At 38.1% G+C, this 21,275-nt stretch overlaps 1 protein-coding gene across 1 annotated transcript in view; it reads right to left on the minus strand.

Moving 5' to 3' along the window:
* The window catches only part of EXOC4 (exocyst complex component 4), a 675,757-nt gene that overhangs the window by 386,937 nt on the left and 267,545 nt on the right, over window positions 1–21,275 (minus strand). Inside the window, exon 10 of the mRNA XM_081800909.1 lies at window positions 13,066–13,162. Coding sequence (XP_081657035.1) covers window positions 13,066–13,162 — 97 coding nt within the window. The remainder of the gene's footprint in view (window positions 1–13,065; window positions 13,163–21,275) is intronic.

Here is a 21,275-nt window from a genome sequence, read left to right on the forward strand (position 1 = left end):
TTGCTATCCTGAATTCCATCTCTGACATCTTGGTTATGTCTGCATCCATTTGTAAATCTGCAGCATAAGTCATAATCTCTGAGTCTTTTCTGTTTTGGGGGCTCCTCCTCCTAGTCATTCTGTTGATGGGTGTTTGAGGGAATGTATAGAGTCCAAATTATTGACCAGAACCCAAGCAAGTTGCACCTGTTTTCCTGGGACCTTAGGGTTGCTGGCCTCTTGTTTTCCCAGCCTGTCTTCTGCGGGAGGGGCCTGCCGTGCTGTTACTCAGGCAACCCTGTTTGGGCGGAGTTGCCCTGCCCCCCCTGTGGCGGGGCATGGGCTCAGTGGGAATCAGTCTTTGGGGCTTTTGTTCTCTGGGGCCTTTCCCTGGCGGCTTTTGCGTCTGTTCCGCGAGTCAGAGCAGAAGAGACCGTTTCCAACCCTCTGCCTCAGAGCAGAGAGACCGCAGTCTGTTCTTCAGTGAGCCCTCCAGGCCACACCGTCTCCGTTTCTGTCCCTGCTGCTATAAACTGCAGCATCCTGGGTTGTGCACCCCTCTGCAGCGCTCCCGGTCCTGCCTCCAGGTCGGGGCGCGTCTCTGCCCTTTGGTCTTTTAAAACCGCCAGCTGCTCCCAATTCGCGTGCACGTATGCGACTCCGCCGCTTGGGGTTTCCTCCCCCGGGGGTTGTAGTTCACGTGCAAGACCCCGGCGCACCGGGTTTCTGTCTCGGAGGCTGCAGTTCGCATGCGCGCGACCGTCGCTCCGGTTTCCGTCGGGGGCGGCTGCAGTTCGCGTGCGCGCGACCCCGCCGGTCTGTTTTCCATCCCGGGGGCTGCCCTAAAGTTCTTTCCCGACGCTACTGGTCTGCGAGTCTGTGCCCGGCGGCAGCGCGCGAGGCTGTCCCTCACCGGTGGTGTAGGATCCCCACGGCCAGGCACCCTCCCGCCGCCATTTATCCTCCGATATCTGCCCGCAGGATCACGGCTCTCCTCTTGGTACCTCAAAACCAACCGCCTGCGATATTCTGTTTGTAGAGATCCAGATCTTCTTACATCTCAGGCTGGTTTCGTGGGTGCTCAGAGTGGTCTGGTAGTTATCCAGCTCAATTCCGGGGACCAGCTGAAATAAGGTCTCCTACTCCTCCGCCATCTTTCCCCCCGGAAATCAAAATAATTCTTGAAAAGTTGTTTTGAAGAAGTTTAAACAGTAAGCAGTATTTAAGACCATAAGATCCTAATGAGTTCTCATTTATTCCAAAATAATGATTGAATATTGTGTTCTTATAACTGCAGATTTCAGTGGTATACGGATAGAAGGGCTAACATAAAAGAACCAGTGACTGCTGTTACTACCAGTGTGGGCGACTAACACAGACATAGTGTTGCACAAAAGCCACCAGACACCAAAGAGGACATACTGTATGATTCCATTTATATGAAGTTCAAGCACAGGCAAAACCAATCTATGTACAATGACAGAAATCCTACTGATGGTTACCTCTTATGGAAAGGTATTGACTGTCAATATGAGAAAGTCTTCTTGGGCACTGAAAATGAGCTACATCAATGTTCTCTATTTTGATCTGGGTCACGATCATACTTGTGTATACATAAACAAAAATTCATACAAATATAGGAATATATATACAAATACTTAAGTAAAGAGTTGTACATGTTAATGTATGTATATCATATTGTAATAAACATGAAAAACAGATTAGCTTTTAAATCATTTATAGATTCTGAAGTCACAGAATCCAATTAAGATACTTCCATATTCTGCCACTAAAGAGTGATACCCTGGAAACTTCCTGACATTACACTGTTTTCTTCTTGCTATGTATCAAACACTTTCTCACCTATATGATGTGGTAGCTTACAGGAATAGGCTTTAGAGAGTGCTCCTTGAGTTTAAAAATAGTAACCACCAAATAATTACTTTTCTTCCACAAGTGCAGAAAACTACTTGAGGATATTGAAAACTCCAGTATCTATTCCAACTGCAAAACAGAAAGACAGACCCAGCACTTCCAAGGTCAAAACCACCGCTCTTCCCAAAAAATGAAATTAAGGTCATTAAAAACCAAAACTTCTCTTGTGATACTTCCACCTGTATTCCTGTATCTGCTGTTCTTGCTTCCTTTGCTTGTATCAAAGAACTTTCCTTTCTCACTTATGAAATAACAAATTTTCAAGAAAATATTTTTGCTTAGTTTGAGGTTTCTTCTTGTCGGTTTTTAACTACAAAAAGAAGATAAAAAGGGTTTTTGCCCGTGAAATGGAAAATATTTCTCTTGAAGTACTACATATTAAAAAAAAAAGAGTAGGCAATATTAATGATTAAATGTTCAAATGATAATTACTAAAAGTAAAAAAGTTAAAAATGACCAAGAAGAGCCCTTGGTGTTAAAAGCCCTTGAAACAAAGCAAACAAAACAGAAATAAGAGAATAAAATGAACAGCAGTGTGTGTTTGTGTGTGACACAGAGAGAGAGGGAAAGTTTTCTGAGGGGCATGCAAGGGGAATAGCAAAATAATTTTCCAGATCATACAGAGTACACAATAATGTATAGCTAACACCCAAAGGAAAAGAAGTTATATATAAGGGACCACGTTTTTCCTGTAGGTATTCCTACATTATTTTTAATACCAAATTACATTATCAATTTAGGTTTCAAAATCAGATGTAAATGGGCCTGTGGCTAGACATAAGCATATTTCAATGAATGCTGAATAGGCATATTTTGGCTACTGCAGTCCAAGACAAACACATGTTCAGAATACACAAAAAGCAGCACACAAATTATGTAAACATTTTGCACTGAAAAAAATCTCTGCTATCTTTTATGAGTAAGCTAATGTTAATTAATAATTACAAAATTTAATAGAAAAACTGCACCAAAAATATCAGCATATTTAGGTCAAAATCAGCAGGAGTCATGATGATTTTAGGTTTATTTGCGCAGTTTCAGTCCCCTATTAGCTTTTAGCAGAAGAAAGCCAGCTTTCTTTTTGCCTAAAACATCACTAAGAGTTAACTTATATGAACAATTACTGCCACAGGAAAAAAAAAAAGAGAGAGAACAATATAAACAAGAGAAGAGAAATAAAAAGGAATGAGGAGAGAAGGAACTCGCTTGCAGGGAAGGGTGGAGTTCCTCTAGCAAGCGTGCTACATACAACATAACATGAATTTCTCTCTTACCCTGTGTCAGGAAGAGGAAAGTCAAAGCTGAAGGATGCAGAAGTCTACTATATACTCTAAGTCCTTGGCTTACTAAATGACAGTCATCAGCATTACACTGAAATATGAAAAAGTAACCCAAATGAGCAAGACTGGAAGAAACCTATCTATCTACACGGAGCTCTGAGGTTGCATGGTAGATCAGAAATCACACTCTATGAAATCCTTGATCTCAAGAGTGCAGACCTGACAGTTGAGCACATAGTTAACTGCATCTCCAGGAAGGATACTGCCTTCCAAGGAAACCTTTCCTAGTTTTGCCAAATTCATTAGAAAATTCTCGTTATGTAGAGTAGAATCTCTTTAACATCCAACCAACCAACTAGTATTTTTTTAACATAACAAAGTAATCAATTAATTAAAAAAAAAGAATGTCAACCAACTAGTTCTAATCCAGATTTGTGAAACAACAAAAAACAAAACTACTTTATCTCTTTCACGTGATAGACATTCATATATGTGAAAATAGGGGTCAAATATTCTGTTTTTCTTCTCTGTTTCACTGACATTTCCACTTTTTTTCCTCATAAGGAACAGGCTGTACTTTCCTCCTCACTGGACTGCCATGCCCACTTCTCTTATTGTTGTCACTGAAACGTGAATTGGTATTTGGGTTGGAGCCTTGATCATCTCTCCATTTCAGTCGGTAACATAAAATTGCCAGTTAGTCACAATCAGTGTTCAGCCATATACCACATACCATAGTCTGAAAATACGGAAGTAAAAGAAAAGCTTTGAAAAATAAATTTTAATCTCCGAAAGTTAATTTGAGGATTAAAAGCCTTTAACATTTCTCACATACATTCAAAAGCAGTTGCTCAGATGTGGGGTTTGAAATCTCAATGTACCACTACTCAGTGCTTCACAGACCTTCACGGGTCAGACAGTCTGAAAATATACCACTATTTTTCATAATTCTGAGGACAAGGGAAAAAAAAGGTATGTTTCATAAAAATGCAATAGGGTAGCCACATTTCCTCCCATGCATGAATAATGTATGATCTACAATGTTATTTGCTAGACTGTCTAATTACTAGCATCTTTCAAAATGTCTATATAAGTTTTAGCTCATTAAGAATAAACATGTATCTGTATAAAAATATCACATACCTGTGAACACTCAGAATAATATTCTGCCAAATACCAATACACACATCAAACACAGGTATCCTACTCTTGTGCATTTCTCAAAAATAAAATGTTGGGAAACGAAATACAGAATTATTTCAGCTTGTGACATTCATGCTTACTCTAAATAATCAAGCTTAAATCCCTCTTTCAAAACACACACACACACACACACACTCTCCCTCTCTCTATCTTTCTCTTCCTCTCTCTCTCTCTATATATATATAAAATCAAGGAATGATCCAGGGACTATTGCACACTTTCTAAATAAAAGTGAAAAAAAATTGGCAGAAACAGAAGAGGCTAAATAAAAAAGCTTTTAAAGCAAGGCTTCTTCTATTAGAAACAGTTTTATAATCTGGGAAGGGGCTTCTATGATCTATGAAAGAATGATAAAGCAAAAGTACTTCATACAACCATAAGCTTTCAATGTAGTAATAAGAGACAGTAAAAGTGAAAGGACAAAGTATCTAGGGTTCCAATAAATTACTAAAAACAAACTACGAAGCTAAGCTACAAGAGTAGTACTTTAGGATCAACGCTGTAAAAAGAAAGGAAATATAAAGTTCACCTTTATATTTCTGTATTTCATCCTCTAACAAACACTTTTTAGCTACAACAGAAGTAAAAAGAAACCAAAATACAAAAAAACAAAACAGAAACCACCCACTATTATACCACTTCTAGGTACGAAAGACTGATCTATTTCAGTATCATTACTAAAGAAAAAAATAATTTTCCTTTAACTTTTATTGGTATCTGAAGAAGAAAAAAAAAACCATTCACTTCAACAGACGTGCTAAACACCCTTCCAAGTGACTCATTCTTCTTTTTTTTTTTTAAGATTTTATTTATTTATTTGACAGAGAGCGAGCGAGAAAGGGAACACAAGCAGGGAGAGTGCGAGAGGGAGAAGCAGGCTTCCTGCGGAGCAGGGAGCCCAGTGCAGGGCTCGATCCCAGGACCCTGGGATCATGACCTGAGCCAAAGGCAGAGGCTTAACGACTGAGCCACCCAGGCGCACCCCTGACTCATTAATTCTTTAAACAAGTTATTTATTGTGTGCCCCGTTCATGTAGAAGATACATTTGAACTGCTCTCCTCCCTTTATTGTAGAAGTAATGTTAGGAAAGGAGGTGAGAAAAAAAGACTGAAGGGCAGAGATCTAGGCTGTTACAGGAATGCAGATTTGGAGGTCTGAAGATCTAAAATGGTCTTACCAAATTCATTCACTTACGAGCACAGTTAGTGCCAAAAAGTTGGAAAGATCTTTTGCGCTAGGCCAGGTTTAGACTAATATATACAAAATTCATAAGGAGTTCAGTGATTACCCAGAGTTATTTTCTATAAGAAAAAGAATTAGATTTGTTGGCAAAGTTTATTACACAAACCCCACAGGCCTTCTGCAAAGCAGCCCACCAAACCAAACTTCTTTAGGAGAAAACAACCTATAGTTCAGCCACAACCACTCTGTAAAAACTCTCAGGTATCTAGAATGTCACATGGAATAAATCCTTAATAACATGTTGATAAGCTAATGGCCTAATAACATTTGCTCAGTATCTCTGGATAATATTATCAAAGTGGACTACATATTTAAGATTTATTTTCCCTATCAGGAGACACGAGTGTCAGGAGGGACAGAGATTTTTCACTATCCCAAACAGAGCTGTGCTAACGACTTCACCCCTCCAAACAGGGCTTCCTGAGTGCCCCACATCCAGTAAGATAAATCTCAGAAAATAGTTTTTGCTGGTAGTCACTTTATCAGGCTTTCTCTAAGCCTTCAAAACCTTTGGAAGTTTCAGATCTAGTCCCAAATGCTTCTTATAAATCTAAATATAATGCCCTCCTTGTTGTTTTGACTACCTTGACTACCCGTGTACGAAGCTCCTCACGTATCTGTCCCAACACGTGCTGCACGTCAGCAACACATACCCGTCTTCACGTCAGTCTGTTCACTGTTCCTTCGACATCTCCTCTTCTTCCTTTCCACCTACCATTTCCCCCGCCCGGGTCATTCGGCCCTAGATATTCACAGAGCCGCCTCCGGTACTTCATTTCCCAGTCTGACCAAATGTCATCTTCTCAGAAAGCTCTTCTGACTGCGCCTTAACTAAAATAATGCCCCTGCCTCCAGCAGTCACTATTCAAATTCCTCACTTTCATCCCTCTTTCCTCCTAAAACTGTCACCACCTGATACTGTTTTCTATGTGTATTAGTATACTTTTTTGCTGTCTGATTTTTCCACCAGACTACATTCCACAAGGGTAGAGACTTAGATGGAGAGGAGTTGGCACAAAGTAAGTGCTCAATAAATTTTATTAAATGGATGAGCAAATGGATTTTTATAATGCTTAATTATAACAATGAATTTTATATGCCTTGGATCTACCAGTATTGTCAACGTGATAAGTACTATAATAAAACAAAAAATATAAAATGCCAAGTGTTAATCACAATTGTGATTTACTTTGGAATATCATTTTTAGCAACATAACCTACTACGTTAATGGCATAATCAATTTTGGTGCCTTTCCTCGTTTGAGGTTTGGTTTCAACCACTTCCTGACCTTCTAACTTCAAGCCCTGCTTAACAATTACAGCGATTTCACAGCCAGGCCCCGGCGACCCCTTAACCAATTCCCTACACTGCTGCTAACTGGCAGTTGCTACATCTGACAAGATTAACTTTTAGAAGTTACTCTTCTCTGTAATCAGAGACAAACACAATTACATGTGACGATAACGTTTACTCGTTCTACTGCCATTTGCCTTAAAAAAGGCACACAGCCAACCACAGAAATTCTGACCATCGTCATAGCTCAAGTTGCCAGGAAGTTTTATCTCCCTAACTAATCTAAATGCCAACCTACTCCTTACTGACCAATGAATATTTCATTTTTTGTTCTGCCCAGAAAGCCTTTAATTGCTGTCTGATTTTAATGAAGTGTGGCTGATAATAAATAGTGAAAAACGCTCACAGCCCAGATATTCAATATTCGAGTTGTGTTCAACGGAGGAAGCATCAGTGACATTTTTGCAACTTTAAATACCATCATCATCCACTCTGTCTCCAGCCTCTTACCTCTGCCAAGTCACCCCACTGCAAACATCTGTTCTTCAATTGTCTCATAAGAAACGTACTTCATATATGCAAAGTGATCATTACCCTAAAGAGCCAAATGTCTTTTAAAAGCTAGTTGAAGCAAATAAGCAAAAGAAACACATTGTCATTTGGACTTTTAAATTTTAAAATGTCAGGCCTTTGGAGTCCTTAAATATTATAAAAGCATTTCCTGGTCACAAAATCACAAACTTGAGAGGTAGAAAGCAAAATCCAGACCAACCAACTCCTTGATTTTATAGATATGGAAAACTAAGACACACAGGGATTTGGTCAACAAAAATTAAAATGTGATCACTCGTACCCCCACCCCCAGCCCACATTCAGTGGTCTATCTCTCTCTCATGAAATACACAAAACTCCTTCCCATCTAAACACTGGCTCCAGTGCTAAAAGAATGATAAATTAATCACTTAATAAATTAATTTCCTGAGTTTGTTCTAATTGCAAAATTTAATGTACATTTTCTGCAATAGATAATTAAAGTTAAATGAGGTCATAAAGAGTGAGACTGTAATCCAGAAAGGCTGGTGTCCCTATAAGAAGAGGAAGAGGTCATGTCAGGACACAGTGAGAATGCTTCCTTGGACTCAGGTGTCCGTACTCCGACCTGTCCCAGCTCTCAAGACTAGGGATCTTTGTTTCTCTAACAGTGATGGGCTACATGAAATCCCACTATTTCTCTTTGATGATTCTACCTTTGAAACTGAAAGCCTCCAGCTGTAGGAGGGTTGAATGCAACAGAGTCAAGGGCATAACTTTGTTTTCAAGAGCAGCACTCCCCACCAATTTGCCTTACTGACCCAGAAGGTATGCAATCACAAATGCATGCAATAAGTAAATAAATGAGAGATTAATAAAGCTTGAGAGTGTTTTTAAATTCTTTAGTTAGACGCTGTAAGCATTTCGATTGGTAAAGGAATAATTTTTGTTGTCACTCAGTTTTTGCTATATGAAGGAATTGTACTAACAATCTAAGGAACCATATATTCTCTGCTGAGGGGGTTAGAGAATAAGGAGTAGTGATAAATGAAAAAACAAAGGGAGAAATAAATTCTCTGCCCCTCCCCGCAAAATCCCACAAATAGCAGCCACAAGGTAACTTCAAATTTCCAGAAATGGCTACATTATATATTAATTATAACTACAAAGTGCTACTCTGTCAAACTGTGATTGATACCTCAACAAAGTGTATTTTGTTGATAAAGTTTACCATGATGGAACTACTCAAAAATAATTTGTGTAAAAAAAAAAAAATCCAAATGCATGTCTGCTCTAGACAAAAGAAATACCGCCATTCCGATTTCACCATTAACGTATTTTCTTTGTGTTTCCCAAATTGAAGGCCTATAAAAGAATTTATTAGAGTGAATCCATCCATTCCTCTTGACTGTTTTCAGAGAAAGGGAAAAAGCAGCAACTATGTCAGTGAGGGTGGTACTAGTTATTCAGCCTATCATTTTCAGGGTCTCTATTTTGGTGAAAATATTTCAGAATCTACCTAGGTTTAAGCAGAAACCTCTTCATTTCAGTATGTTTTGTTCACTTAGAACCAGAGGTAGCAAAACTGATTAGATAAACTCTTACCATCAAAAGCTTACATTAAGGCTTAAGTTTCACACAATGTGTTGTTAGGCTAAGAATAAAGCAAGCAAGATAATGCTATAGACCTCATTTTTCTAAAACATCATTCTCTGAGACAATTTTCTGGTTTCTTACCCAGAAAGAGAAAATAGTAAGGAAGAGCATTAAATAAACAAGTCAAAGGGGCCAGCAGAGTTAAGGGGTAGTGAACAGACTGGAGGTCCGTAGATTTGCCTCCGACACCCTGTGAGATTTCCTAGGCAAGAAACTGCAGTACTTAGAAGAAAAGTACAAAAATAAACTCGCAAGGTTGCCAGATCCGGGACCTTGTACAATGATTTTATGGGAGAACAGTAAAAATGACAGCTGAGAATATATAAAACAGCGTAATAGGAATGTGCTGTGTGGTGTTCTTGAACAGGGTGGTTCCAAGTTTTCAGTACAGGAAACTTTTATGCAGCAAAGAATGCGCTGCCCACTAAATAGAAATGATGAAAAGGACATTTTTAATAAATGAAGTATACACAAGCCACCTGCAGCATTTCAGGAAGACAGAATACAAGTATCGCTAGACGTAGGGGAAAAGTAGCAAAGGGAAACGAAAACTCCATTCCCATGGAAAAAATCTCAGCTCCCTGAGAGAGACAGTGCAAGAAAACAAGGACAGTGTTTAAATGGCTGATAAAAGCCAACCTGTAGTAAGTTCCTTCTGAACTAGAGTTTGGGGACTTAGGAGAGGAAAACGAGGAGTCCCTGCATCTGAGCAGAAGCACGCAAGGAGGCGAAGTGCTGGGTGAAAGGTTATGCACCGGCTCACTATTGTCCAACTATGTACGGGAAAGGCTGCAGTCATCTACCTCCTGGTGCAAGAGATCCCACTCATCTCTGTCCTCACCAGTCATTGGAGTTTTGGGGCTTCTCAGTTTTTGCCGCCCATGCAACTACCAAGGGAATACCTTTAGGCAAGGATTTGATGTTATTTTTTCGTTTCCCCAGGACCTCGCATAGAATCAGGGCCCAATAAATAATCAGTGAGTAAAACTGAACAGAGGAACCTGGATCTGAACCTAATTTGTTGCACTTTTCACTTTAAATTTCAAATCCTGTGCTTTAATTCCCCATCTTTCAAATTATTCTATGCTAACTCTCCCACTAGGTTATACGGTTTTGTAAATAGTAATATGCTAAATCACATTCACTTTGAGCTAGCATGGAAATAAAATGAGGGGCATTCCAAAGGACGGAAAATATATGTATGCATATTTTATTTAAATAATCCCATAAAAATAAGAGTGACTATTTCTAAAGAAGAGTCCACAGTGAACTTAGAGAAGGGAAAACATGCACCGTAAGTGTTCAATATACATTTGTCGATCATGAATAAATGAATGGCTACAGGAGAAATGAGAAAACTTTAAATATATAGAGTAAAAATGAAATGCACTAGTATAATGCACACTGACTCTCCTCATTACCAAAACTAAACTTCCAAGCTTTAGAAGAAATAATAAATCCAATAATCAACAAATGCTGAAGTGTAAAAACTAAAATTAAAAAAAAAACAACCAAAACTATAAGATCTTAATCATTTGAAATTCCAGAAGCCCATTTTGAGGTTTCAGCTGAGACTTTATAACGGGTTTGAGAAGCAAGGTTACAATTTGAGCCAAAGGCTAATTTAAAGTCTATAATGATCACCTGCTTAGAAAGGAATTAACTTACCTCGCAGACCCCATAATATTCTTGTGACTTCCATTAAGAGTTACACAGAGAATGAATGTAAACTGTATCATGCAACAAAACTTTTAATCAATAATAACATTCAGAATGAAAGTAGAGACCAATCGAGTGAGTAAAACTAGTATGAGTATTATCAAGTCCTAAAACAACTCGCTTGTAGAGAAGGATAAATGCTAAAAAATAATTGTTAAGAATTGCAATACATTAAACTCTACTCATACTTTAGCAAAAATGCATTTTATTAACTGTCAGATAAGGGTAACTTTTCTTCCCCAATCTCCTAACTTCACATTTATAAAGGGAAAAAAAAAAGTTTATAGAGAAAAAAAATCTCCTGAAAAGTGACTGACAACCACAGCTAAAAAAACTTCCAAAGGTCTTCTTCTATGCTTTGGAACAAACCTAAGCATAAGGATTACATTTATCCATGCCATGGTGTAACTTAGCAGTAAATTATGGCATTAAATCTAGGTTAGAAGATGCCTATAATGATTAAGGTATTTTCCCATTTTCCTAACAATTAGCAACTTTAACTAAGTAGAAATCAATTTAATTGAAGACGAGAGTGAATACTAAACCAATTACCAAAGTCAGGTGTAATAAATATGAGCACTGTTACTTAATCTAGAAAATCTAGATGTTGTAATTTATGTATTTATATAGAAAATCAACTAAATTTATAGAGGAATAGTCTTAATTCTCTTAATTGCAGGATTCCTAAATTATATGATTTACTTTTGCAAATGTTTGCTAAAACAGATTTTTAAAAGATTAATAATGCTTCTTTAAAAATCTCTTGTTATTGCATGAAAGGATTTTTTTGTTGTTTAATTTACATATTTGTGTTTCTGCATTTAAAACTAATTGGGTGAAGTATTCCTGTACAATTTTTAAACCTGTTGCTTAGGTAAGAGATCTAAATTGAACTAGTTCTAATGATTTCGATTTAGTAAGTCTTGGTTAATGAGAAGGTAGGATAAGGATAATTCCAGTAATAAACTGCTTATGTTTTAGAAAAGTATATTCAATATTTATCTGGACAATTCAGCAGTATTTGCTTAACTGTTATTTCAAATGCCTCAAATATTATAGAAGTTACCTGAGGAAGTGAATGTGATGATCTGAGGCAGCTAACCTTAAATGAACCCAAGAGTTTCTGGTCCATTATAGGAAAAAGCAAAAATATATATTGGTTCATTGCAGAGAAAACATACAATTAATATTATATTGGATATCTATGTTCAAAGAGTACCCTTTTTTATTGTGGCCAATAACGCTTAAAATATAATTCGCCATCTTAATCTTTTTTAGGTATACAGTACAGTAATGCTAACTATATGCACATTGTTTTGTAACCAGGTTTCTAGAAATTTTTCATCTTGCAAAACCAAAACTTTAGATCCATTGAAGAATAACTCCCTTTTCCTCTCTTCCCAAAAAGTTCCTTTTTAAAGGTATTTAGGACTTAGAAGTTTTTAAAATGCAATTATCACAGATTTTTATTTTTTTATAATCATAGCTCCACAATAACCTGAGCAATATAACAGATTTCAATCCAGTCAGCATCGAGTTGTCCTTTAATATATGAAACCATATACATGACTGCTATAATGTCTTTCAGTTTTTATAAGTCATATTTGTTTCAAGACTTGCCAATCCTCAGAGGATATCTGAGTCATTAATATAAATTAGGGAGATAGGTCATGGGTCTGCCATTTTTTCCTGTAAAGGGCCTAAGTGTAAACATCTTAGGCTTTGTAGACCATATGGTTTCTCTTGCAAATATTCAATTCTGCAACATTGTAGCACAGAGCAGCTATGGACGGTGCATAAGCAGATGAGCATGACTGTGTCAAGAAAAAATTATTAAAAAAAAGAAAACCAGGTGACAGACTAGATTTCTCTTATGGGCCATATAAGTTGCCACTCCCTGAAATAAAGAAGGGAATGGAGGGACAATGACAGAGAGAGGGAGAGGCGCCAGGGACAGGGAGTAGGAAACAAAGAAAATTATAAAAAAGTATTTATGGAATATTACTCCAGAGAACAAATAGGTACTTAGCGGAGTTGACATTATTGGTTTTATTGACAAACTTTGATAGTGAAGCCCTAAAAATGGAACAAGTTTTTGTTTTGTCTTGTTTATTTATTTATTTATTTAGGACTTGTTTCAATGCTGACTGACCTCCTGGCATTCAGTACGTCAGCAAAAATAATGAAAATAATGACTTTCAGTAAGTACATAGGATTCGACTTACCTTAGTAATGGGTGGAATATGACAGTAATATTTCTGGCTCCCGGTTTGCAGACAAATTTGGTTCCTCCACCTTCAATTAAGTTATCATCAGGACCCCCTTTCAGGAAAAAGAAGACAGATTTAGCTTATTAGAACTTTTTTTTTTTTTTAAGATTTTTTATTTATTTATTTGACAGAGACAGACACAGCGAGAGAGGGAACACAAGCAGGGGGAGTGGGAGAGGGAGAAGCAGGCTCCCCGCGGAGCAGGGAGCCCGATGCGGGGCTCGATCCCAGGACCCTGGGATCATGACCTGAGCCGAAGGCAGACGCTTAACGACTGAGCCACCCAGGCGCCCCAGCTTATTAGAACTTTTACAAAAAAATAAACCAAGGCTATTGAGATGAATGTTATGCTATCACAGGAAAGATTATCATTGAAAACAGTTGCCTTCAAACCTATACAATTATTTTGAGTGACTGGATCCAGTCAGTCTTCCTCGTTACATAAACTGTAGAGCAGCATTTTCACTCTGGAGTGAAGCTCCACTGGAGTGAAGCTCCACTGCAAGCTCAGTAAAAAATAAATTGTGTTTTTAAAGAAACAGTGTAGGGCAAATCCAGTTAATCTTTTAGATCTACAATCACCAGTGTCCATCTTAGATAGCATAGCACGTGAAACTTTCCCAAAGAGGAAGTAGCATTCAAGGTTGTCCAGGGCTGTAAAGGTTAGAGCAAAGACCCATATAAACCTAACCTGACCACACTTCATCAAATCTAAGACCCCACCAATTTTAAGATACACTACTAACACTTTTTTAAAAATCCTGCTAATGAAACTATACAATGCTTCCTTATTACCTAGAAGGTTTTCTTTTCTCATTAAAAAGCTTCTTACAGTTTAAATATATACAAGTAGGTTATATAATTTATAAATAAATATTTAAGATTTTTTAAGGCTTTAAGACTTTTAAAATAAATAGATGTTTACCATAAATCTCACACACATTTAATACAGAAATATAAGAAAAATAAATTAAGGTGTTCTTAAAACTACATGATTTTCAGAATCCAGCTTTTCTTAATGACTCAGAGTTGTCAATATCCTTGTTTTCTAAATGGTGTCACTAAGTGGGTTTCTTAAAGGAGTGTACTAGTATTTTATTCCAACTGCTGATACTGATTCTGCAAGGTTTAATGTTGATATGCACTTGATGCTATCAGAAGATTTAAAGGGAAGGTGTTCCTATACCGACCAAAATTCATAATCTTTCCTCAACCTATCCTTAAGAGGTTCATTAATTGAAACATTGAAGGCTCATGGTATGAGGAATATCCACTCAGCTCACACCAACTGATGCAAAACAACTCATTTTGGCTGTTGGGCCACAGCCATGAAGATGCCATTGACTTAATAAGATAACATCCTAATTTCAGCTGCTTTAAAACGTGAAAAAATGTGTATCTCAGGATGTTGGGAGAAATGCTCCCCCTCCCACACACACTACTCATGTTACCTACTATGAGAATGAAAATTAATGTAATCCCTGGCCTCTCTCTGTCTTTTACCCACTCTAGGGGAAGTGAAGTAATTCCCCTGGTAAAATTGAGAAGACAAAGTCGAGCATGCAGGTCTCGGCAACCTCCTTATTCCACTTTAGAAACCAGAATGCCTGCAGATGGTAAGTGTTGTCTTGCAAAGTTGAACAATAAAGTTCTTGCTTTGTTCAGAGAAGGATGAAGTGGTCTAGTCCCTTCTGTAAGTGGGTGAGTAAATTTGTCTAATTTTCATGTTCAGTTAGCAAACTCATTTGGCTCTCAAACTAGACCACATCTTCCAGTCTAGCTTATGTCAGTATAAAAGTTGGAATTTCACCTTCCATCTACCTTATGTTATTTCTTAATGTTTCAGGAATCTGACAGTAAAGATAGAATGCTATTTCCTGGGCTTCCTCAAAATTCTGACAGCCTACACTTAAAATATTTTTCTTTTTTCTAAATTCAACATTTTCTTTCTAATTACAGCTCTTTGCATGATACCAAACACAACTAAATCTCATTTGATTTACTATCTATCTTAATGGTCTCTGAGGTATCGTGGAGATTGACTGATAAAAACACGTGAAGCCTCAGAAATCCATACCCCGGATCATCAAGACTTCCCAGAGGCATCAGAGTCTAGACGAATCCCATTTGGATCAGTTGTTTCTACCAACTAATCACAGCCTGGCTTTTCTTAAGAAAAACAGAAAATATAATGGAATGTACAGCTCTTGATTCAAAATCATGAACTATTTTTTCTCATTTGAAAAAAAAATCCATCTTGTATTACTATATTTGCACCAGAGATATTAGTGTTCTGCTAAGTCAGTGGTTTTGCAAAAGGAGAGCATCAAGACTATCATAAACACTGCCCCTTTCACAAAACCCTCCTCTAAAAGTCACATGGTATGGTTCCAAACAAACAGAACAGAATAAACAGATCTTCTTTATCAACACTGCTCTAAGATCATAAAACGAAGTCAGTACTGAATTACCAAGGAAACATGTGTATATGTGTAGAAAATAAACAGGTTATATTCTGCACTCTAGGCGCAACGTAAATAACTTCCTATGAAATAAATATACACAACAATATAATGCATTCATTTACGGAAGATGGGCATCTCTTTTAAGGACAAATGAGAGTTAGTCTACAAGATCTCCAATGATTTCTAAAAATTTGTAGGTTCTATGATTTTAGATACTCAATAAATATATTCAGACCTGATGAACCTAGCTCCGGTCAAACTAGTAGCAGCTTCGGGCACACCAGATGCACTGACTGTGGGTGCTTCGCCGTGTCCTGCTCCACACCTGGCTTCCATCTGGAGGGCCCTGCCCCACTCCGACCAGTTCTTTAGGCACCAGGTCTAGCCTTAAACTGTTGAGTGGCCCTCTCCTAATGTCCAAAACTCCATTAGCAGTGATTTTATATAAAATAACCTCAACATCGGTCACCTGTATTGTCACTTGTTTTCTAATGCTTACGTAACATTTTCCTACCTGGAATGGAACTTCCTGGAAAGTGGTTCTAAAAGCATCTATTTGCTGAATGAAGGAAGAAATGGAGACCTTAGTAGAATGTCATTGGAATTAGATGAGAGAGTATATGTGCAAGTCCTTTGGGAACTGTCAAAGACCTAACAAACACAAGCAATCCCCTCTGTATCCCCAGAGCCTTACAGGTAACAGGTGCACTTAATAAACATTTGTTGATGACAATCATATAGGGAACATAGATAACAAAAGATACAATACCAAAAATAAGGGCCATGGGCTGTGAGAAATGTCAGCGAGAGGAAGATTTGGCTGTGAAAAGGAAGGATGAGGGCTAGCATCTGGCTGGAAACTAAATAATAGTTGCATTTGTTCCTTGTTAGCTCCAGAAAGATGATTACTGCTTTACAGAGTGGGGTTAAACTGAACAAAAGTAAACTTTGGGCAGGAATACCTCAACCCCCAACCAAAATTCCTCCTACAGGATCCTCATTATAGGCTTCCAGGCCCATCGCAAACCCTACCTACCCTGCATTTGATGAGATTTCCTCTTTACTGCAAGTCCAAATCCAGCTTACTCAATTACAAATATCAGCACCAAGCCAGGGAAAATATTCTTGAAAATACACAGGTCAGAACCAAAAGTAAAGACCATGGCCGAAGACCATATGGTCCGAGTGTCGAATCCTCTGAGATTTAGTCTAGCATTTCAAAATTCTGAATGAGAAACAAAACTCGCCTCTCCTCATCTGCCTTCCTGTAATCAACTAATCTGGGAGCCGCTGTCACGAGCGTTCCGAGGGAACATGTTCCATCCCAGGAAGAGCACGCACGGGCCAGAGCATCTCCTTCACCTTCATTCATTATGCTTACAGTCTGATCTCAGCTGTCAGAGGCCGGGTGATAGGCACCAGAAAAACTGCTGAATGATGATGGGTGGTTGGAAAGAAAAGGAAACCGACAGTTGTATTACAAGTAGAATATAGCTTGTGCAGAAAGGAGAGGAAGTGCCCCAGTCATATTTCAGTTTCTAACAATGAGGACAATGGTTTGACAGGCTCTTGCAGACACCTGGCAAGAGGCACGGAGGCCACACAGGGACTGCTGGGATGACAGCATATCAGGGCTCACAACCTAGGCCTTTCTTGGATAATTCACTTATACAGAAGTCATTAGCTCCTCAACTTATTTCTTCCTTGATTCTTCCCAACTGGAATTTGATGTCATTTACAATGAATATAGTCATTTTAATAAAACAGAAAAAGAAAACCACAGCCTGAGAAATAGAAACAAATGTCCTCGCTGACAGGTCTAGGGGACAGTGGAAAAATCACTAAGATCAGTGTCAGACCCCAGATTACTACTTAATAGTGGAAGTGTGATAGAATTATTTAAATTTTCTGAGCTTTAGCTTTCCCATTTATAAAATACATACTGAAATTAACTCTTTCAAAGACCTGTGGTGATAACGTATTCCTGGGGATTCAGTACACTGTTTGACACCCAGTATATCTCAAATAAATGGTCTACTTTTCTCATTAGGATGACCAAGCACTTAAGGATCTACCTGATCACATACACACACACAAAACATCACTGGAACATAAACTAAAACACAAAAGATCCAATTTACAGAATGTTATTCTTGCTACTTCAGGCAGCACCGTATGAGTCAATATCATTAACAGGAGCAATTAGAATATGTCTGTCTTATCTGGGGGGATTATTGCAGTGAAAGGTTAGAAAATTGCTGAGAACACTTACAGCATAACAGAATAAAAATAACCAATATTAAATTATAGATGTAAAGATTATGAATTGTCTGTGCCAAGTGCTTAGAAGAAGACAGTATAGAGTGTGATGGTCAGTCGGGCTGAGCCACAAAAAACAGCATACCTTATCTGACATGTTTAATATGGCCTGGATTTCAACGTGGCCCTTTCACATTGTAAAGAACGACAGTGAAGATGATTTTTTTTTTTTTTTACAGCAAATACTTTGCTTCATAAACACTTTCGAAGGATTATGAAAATGCATTGATTTCATCAGTAAATAGGGTCTTTAATTGGCTCTAAGTGCCTGCTGAATGGTCTAAGAATTCCCTGAATTCACAGCTGTCACCTTGTTCTTTTAGATTAAGTTCTTTAGCAAGTACCCATTGAAAAGCACAGATTATCATTAGGACTTAATGCTGTTGCTGTGTTACCACCACTGCCCAACCTGTGACTAGGGACTATCTATCTATGAACTTGGGGGTTGGTACTAGATTAGGAAGAAAAGAGAAGTACAATACTTATTCTTACCCTCGAATAACTTACTATTAGGGTCAAGTCAAGCAAATCAAGATTGGTGGTAACATTCTACTTCTCATGGTAAGTCGCTGTCGGACCTGGGAAGAAAATCTTTGGAACCCTTTCAAGGAAAGGATCATCTTCTGGACTCAACTCACACCAAGTCTATAATTATTAACAATAATATAATTTTGTTCATGGATGTATCTCCTGTGCTTATAATAGTTTCTGGCACATGATAAGCATTCAGTAAGTATTTGTTGAATGAATATATGAATAAACAAATGAACAAACCGAAAAAATGATAATGTCTCTTTCAGATCTAGTGAATTCTAAGTACAGACCACCTAGGAACAAACAGCAGTTGTGTTTTGCATAAAGTATGCTAAGTAAGGAATGCATGTTTCAGTAAAATGCTGAAAAATTATAATAAGATATTATTTGTAGAAAACAATCTCCCAAGTAGAAACAAATTAGTTATCCCCACCATAAGAGGAGTAAATGCCTTGTCTATGTTTCTCTGCTCAATTACATTTTATTCCTGGGCAGTTCTAACGTACTGTGTAGATAAGAGAGGTGTCAAGTATTAGACAGAGTCCGCAGGAAGAAGGTCAAGAGGCCGGAAGGGGACTCTCATTTATTAAACATCTACCAGGAACCTGGTACTGTGCTGGACCCTTCACATAAAATAAAATATCTCACTTAATCCTAGTAATAGCCCTGTAATATTATTACCCAACACAGAGATGAAGAAATGGAGGCTCATGGGCGTGGGAGGAGGAGTACAGAGTCTTGCTCAAAATCAAAATCACAAATGGCAGGGTCAGTATTTATACTATTTTTCCTCAACTATATATACACTACAGTGCACTTAATATCACTTTATGTTCCGAGAAACTCACGGGTTGAAAAAAAAATGACACAGATGATGGATGATACAGGAAAATTCTAAACCAGGGAGCAGTAAACCCTGATTTTATGGTGGTCTGACACATAAAATGCATTTTCTATGGAATCAACACTAAATATAACAGTTGGTTATCCAAGTCAATGCACAAAAAGCCTCTTTGATCAAAAATGTAAGTGGAGCCTGAAAAAAACAACATTTTGTAGATAAAACCATCATATAAACAATGATTCTGGGGGGAAAACATTTAATGGTCCAACTGAGGCCAGAAAGAACACTTCCTCTCTAATATAGTCCCAGCAGCAAGAACCAGAACTAACTTTACTTTTCCCCATCTCTCCTGACTAGCCAGTGCAGGGTATAATGATCCCTTCAACTCCAAACTACTGGCTAGGGCTCTTTGGAGGCCCAGGAACATGCAGGTAGGAAGACATGAAAGGGTCCAGCCCTTCAGGGAGGGAACTTTGGAGAGTTTGCCTGTATCAATACCCAAAACACTGACAGAAGCCCATTTTTTTCTGCTTACCCTTTTTAAGAAAATTCCAGTAACTTTCCCTTGCTTTGTCTTTTACTGTTACTTCTGATGGATTTCTTGATAATCCTTCCATACTGCTGAGGGCCCGGGGGAGAGGAAATTACTGCAATCTGTAGCAGCACCATATTATTATGGAATATTCTAGAGCAGAAATAAGAGTGGAGAAGAGAGACTCCGAGAGTTAGAGTTGAGGATTTACTAGCTGGTTGTAGCAAAAGAACAGGGGAAAAGGAGTCAAAGGTTCTGATAAGAAAGAAAGTCAGATGACTGACCACAGATGGGTCAAGGCTTGATAAGAAATAAATGAGATTTGGAAAAGACTTGACTGACAATAAGGCAATGCAAGCTGACAGGTGGGGGTTTCTCTCAGATAAGAATATTGATGGCTGAAGTCAGAGGGAGAGAAGACTGAAAACGAATGGAGGTTGTATTTAGACAGGGACAGGCTTAGAATTGTATCTTTCCTTGCCTTCCCTGTGGTCACCCCAGGAAGCCCTCCCCCGAGTTAGAAATGGGGTGGGGCGAAACAGTAAGTTAGATGTTTGATAGTAAAGAATTAGGGAGTAGCAAAGTTTGGAGGTGGGCTGAGAACGAGAAAGGAAAAAAATAAAGGACAGTCCAAGGACCTCAGCCCTGAGGAAAAAGGGGAAACTCCTTTTGGTCCCTTTCTTGTGTCACCCGTAGGTATAAAGCATAGTGTACAGAAAGAGGATCTAAATTAGAGACCGCCTAATGACAAGTTATTGTGAGACAGTCCATGTTTTGAAGTATAAGGAGGAGTACAGCAGATGTACGTGCAGTACCTTATGTCTGTTGGAATCTCAATGGGAGCAGCCTGCTAGGAAGCAAACACCTCGTCCGAGTTTTGCTTCAAGACAGACCCTCTCTCCCAGATGTTTGGCTAAAGACCATGAAATAATTATTTTTTGGTAACCTAACAGTGTTGTTTCACCATGAAATAATTTTTATAAAGAAACAAATAAAAATCATATTCTTTTATAGTTTGAAAATTGAATACATTCTAGCTCCCAAATAACAAGTGAATTTTATAATAAGCTATTATTCTGGGGTGGTATCTTGGCTTACAAAACAAAACAAGAAAGAAAAATCCTTAATTATCTTCCTAACAATAAATTCAACGATATTTTGGAGGATGGAATGACAAGGAACGAAAGAACGAAAGAAAGAATGAAAGAACGAACGGAAGAAAGAGAGAAAGAGAGAAAGAAAAAGAAAGAAAATATTTTAAGGTTAATAATAGCTCACTCTAAGCCATCAGTAAAATGTATTCACCTGGAGCTCTTCTGTGAGCATAAGTCAAAGGCGGCTCCATTAGTAACAGGACTGACCGTTTCTCTAATGGAGTCTGAAATGTCATGCTCTACGAAGAGCAAAATGTAAGATATGAGCCAATTACCAGAGGATCCACAGGCACTGCATGCATATTTTTAAATGGTTG

This window comes from Leptonychotes weddellii, chromosome 12 (assembly GCF_054177405.1).
Source record: "Leptonychotes weddellii isolate Sample4059 chromosome 12, ASM5417740v2, whole genome shotgun sequence".
Taxonomy (NCBI): Eukaryota; Metazoa; Chordata; class Mammalia; order Carnivora; family Phocidae; genus Leptonychotes; species Leptonychotes weddellii.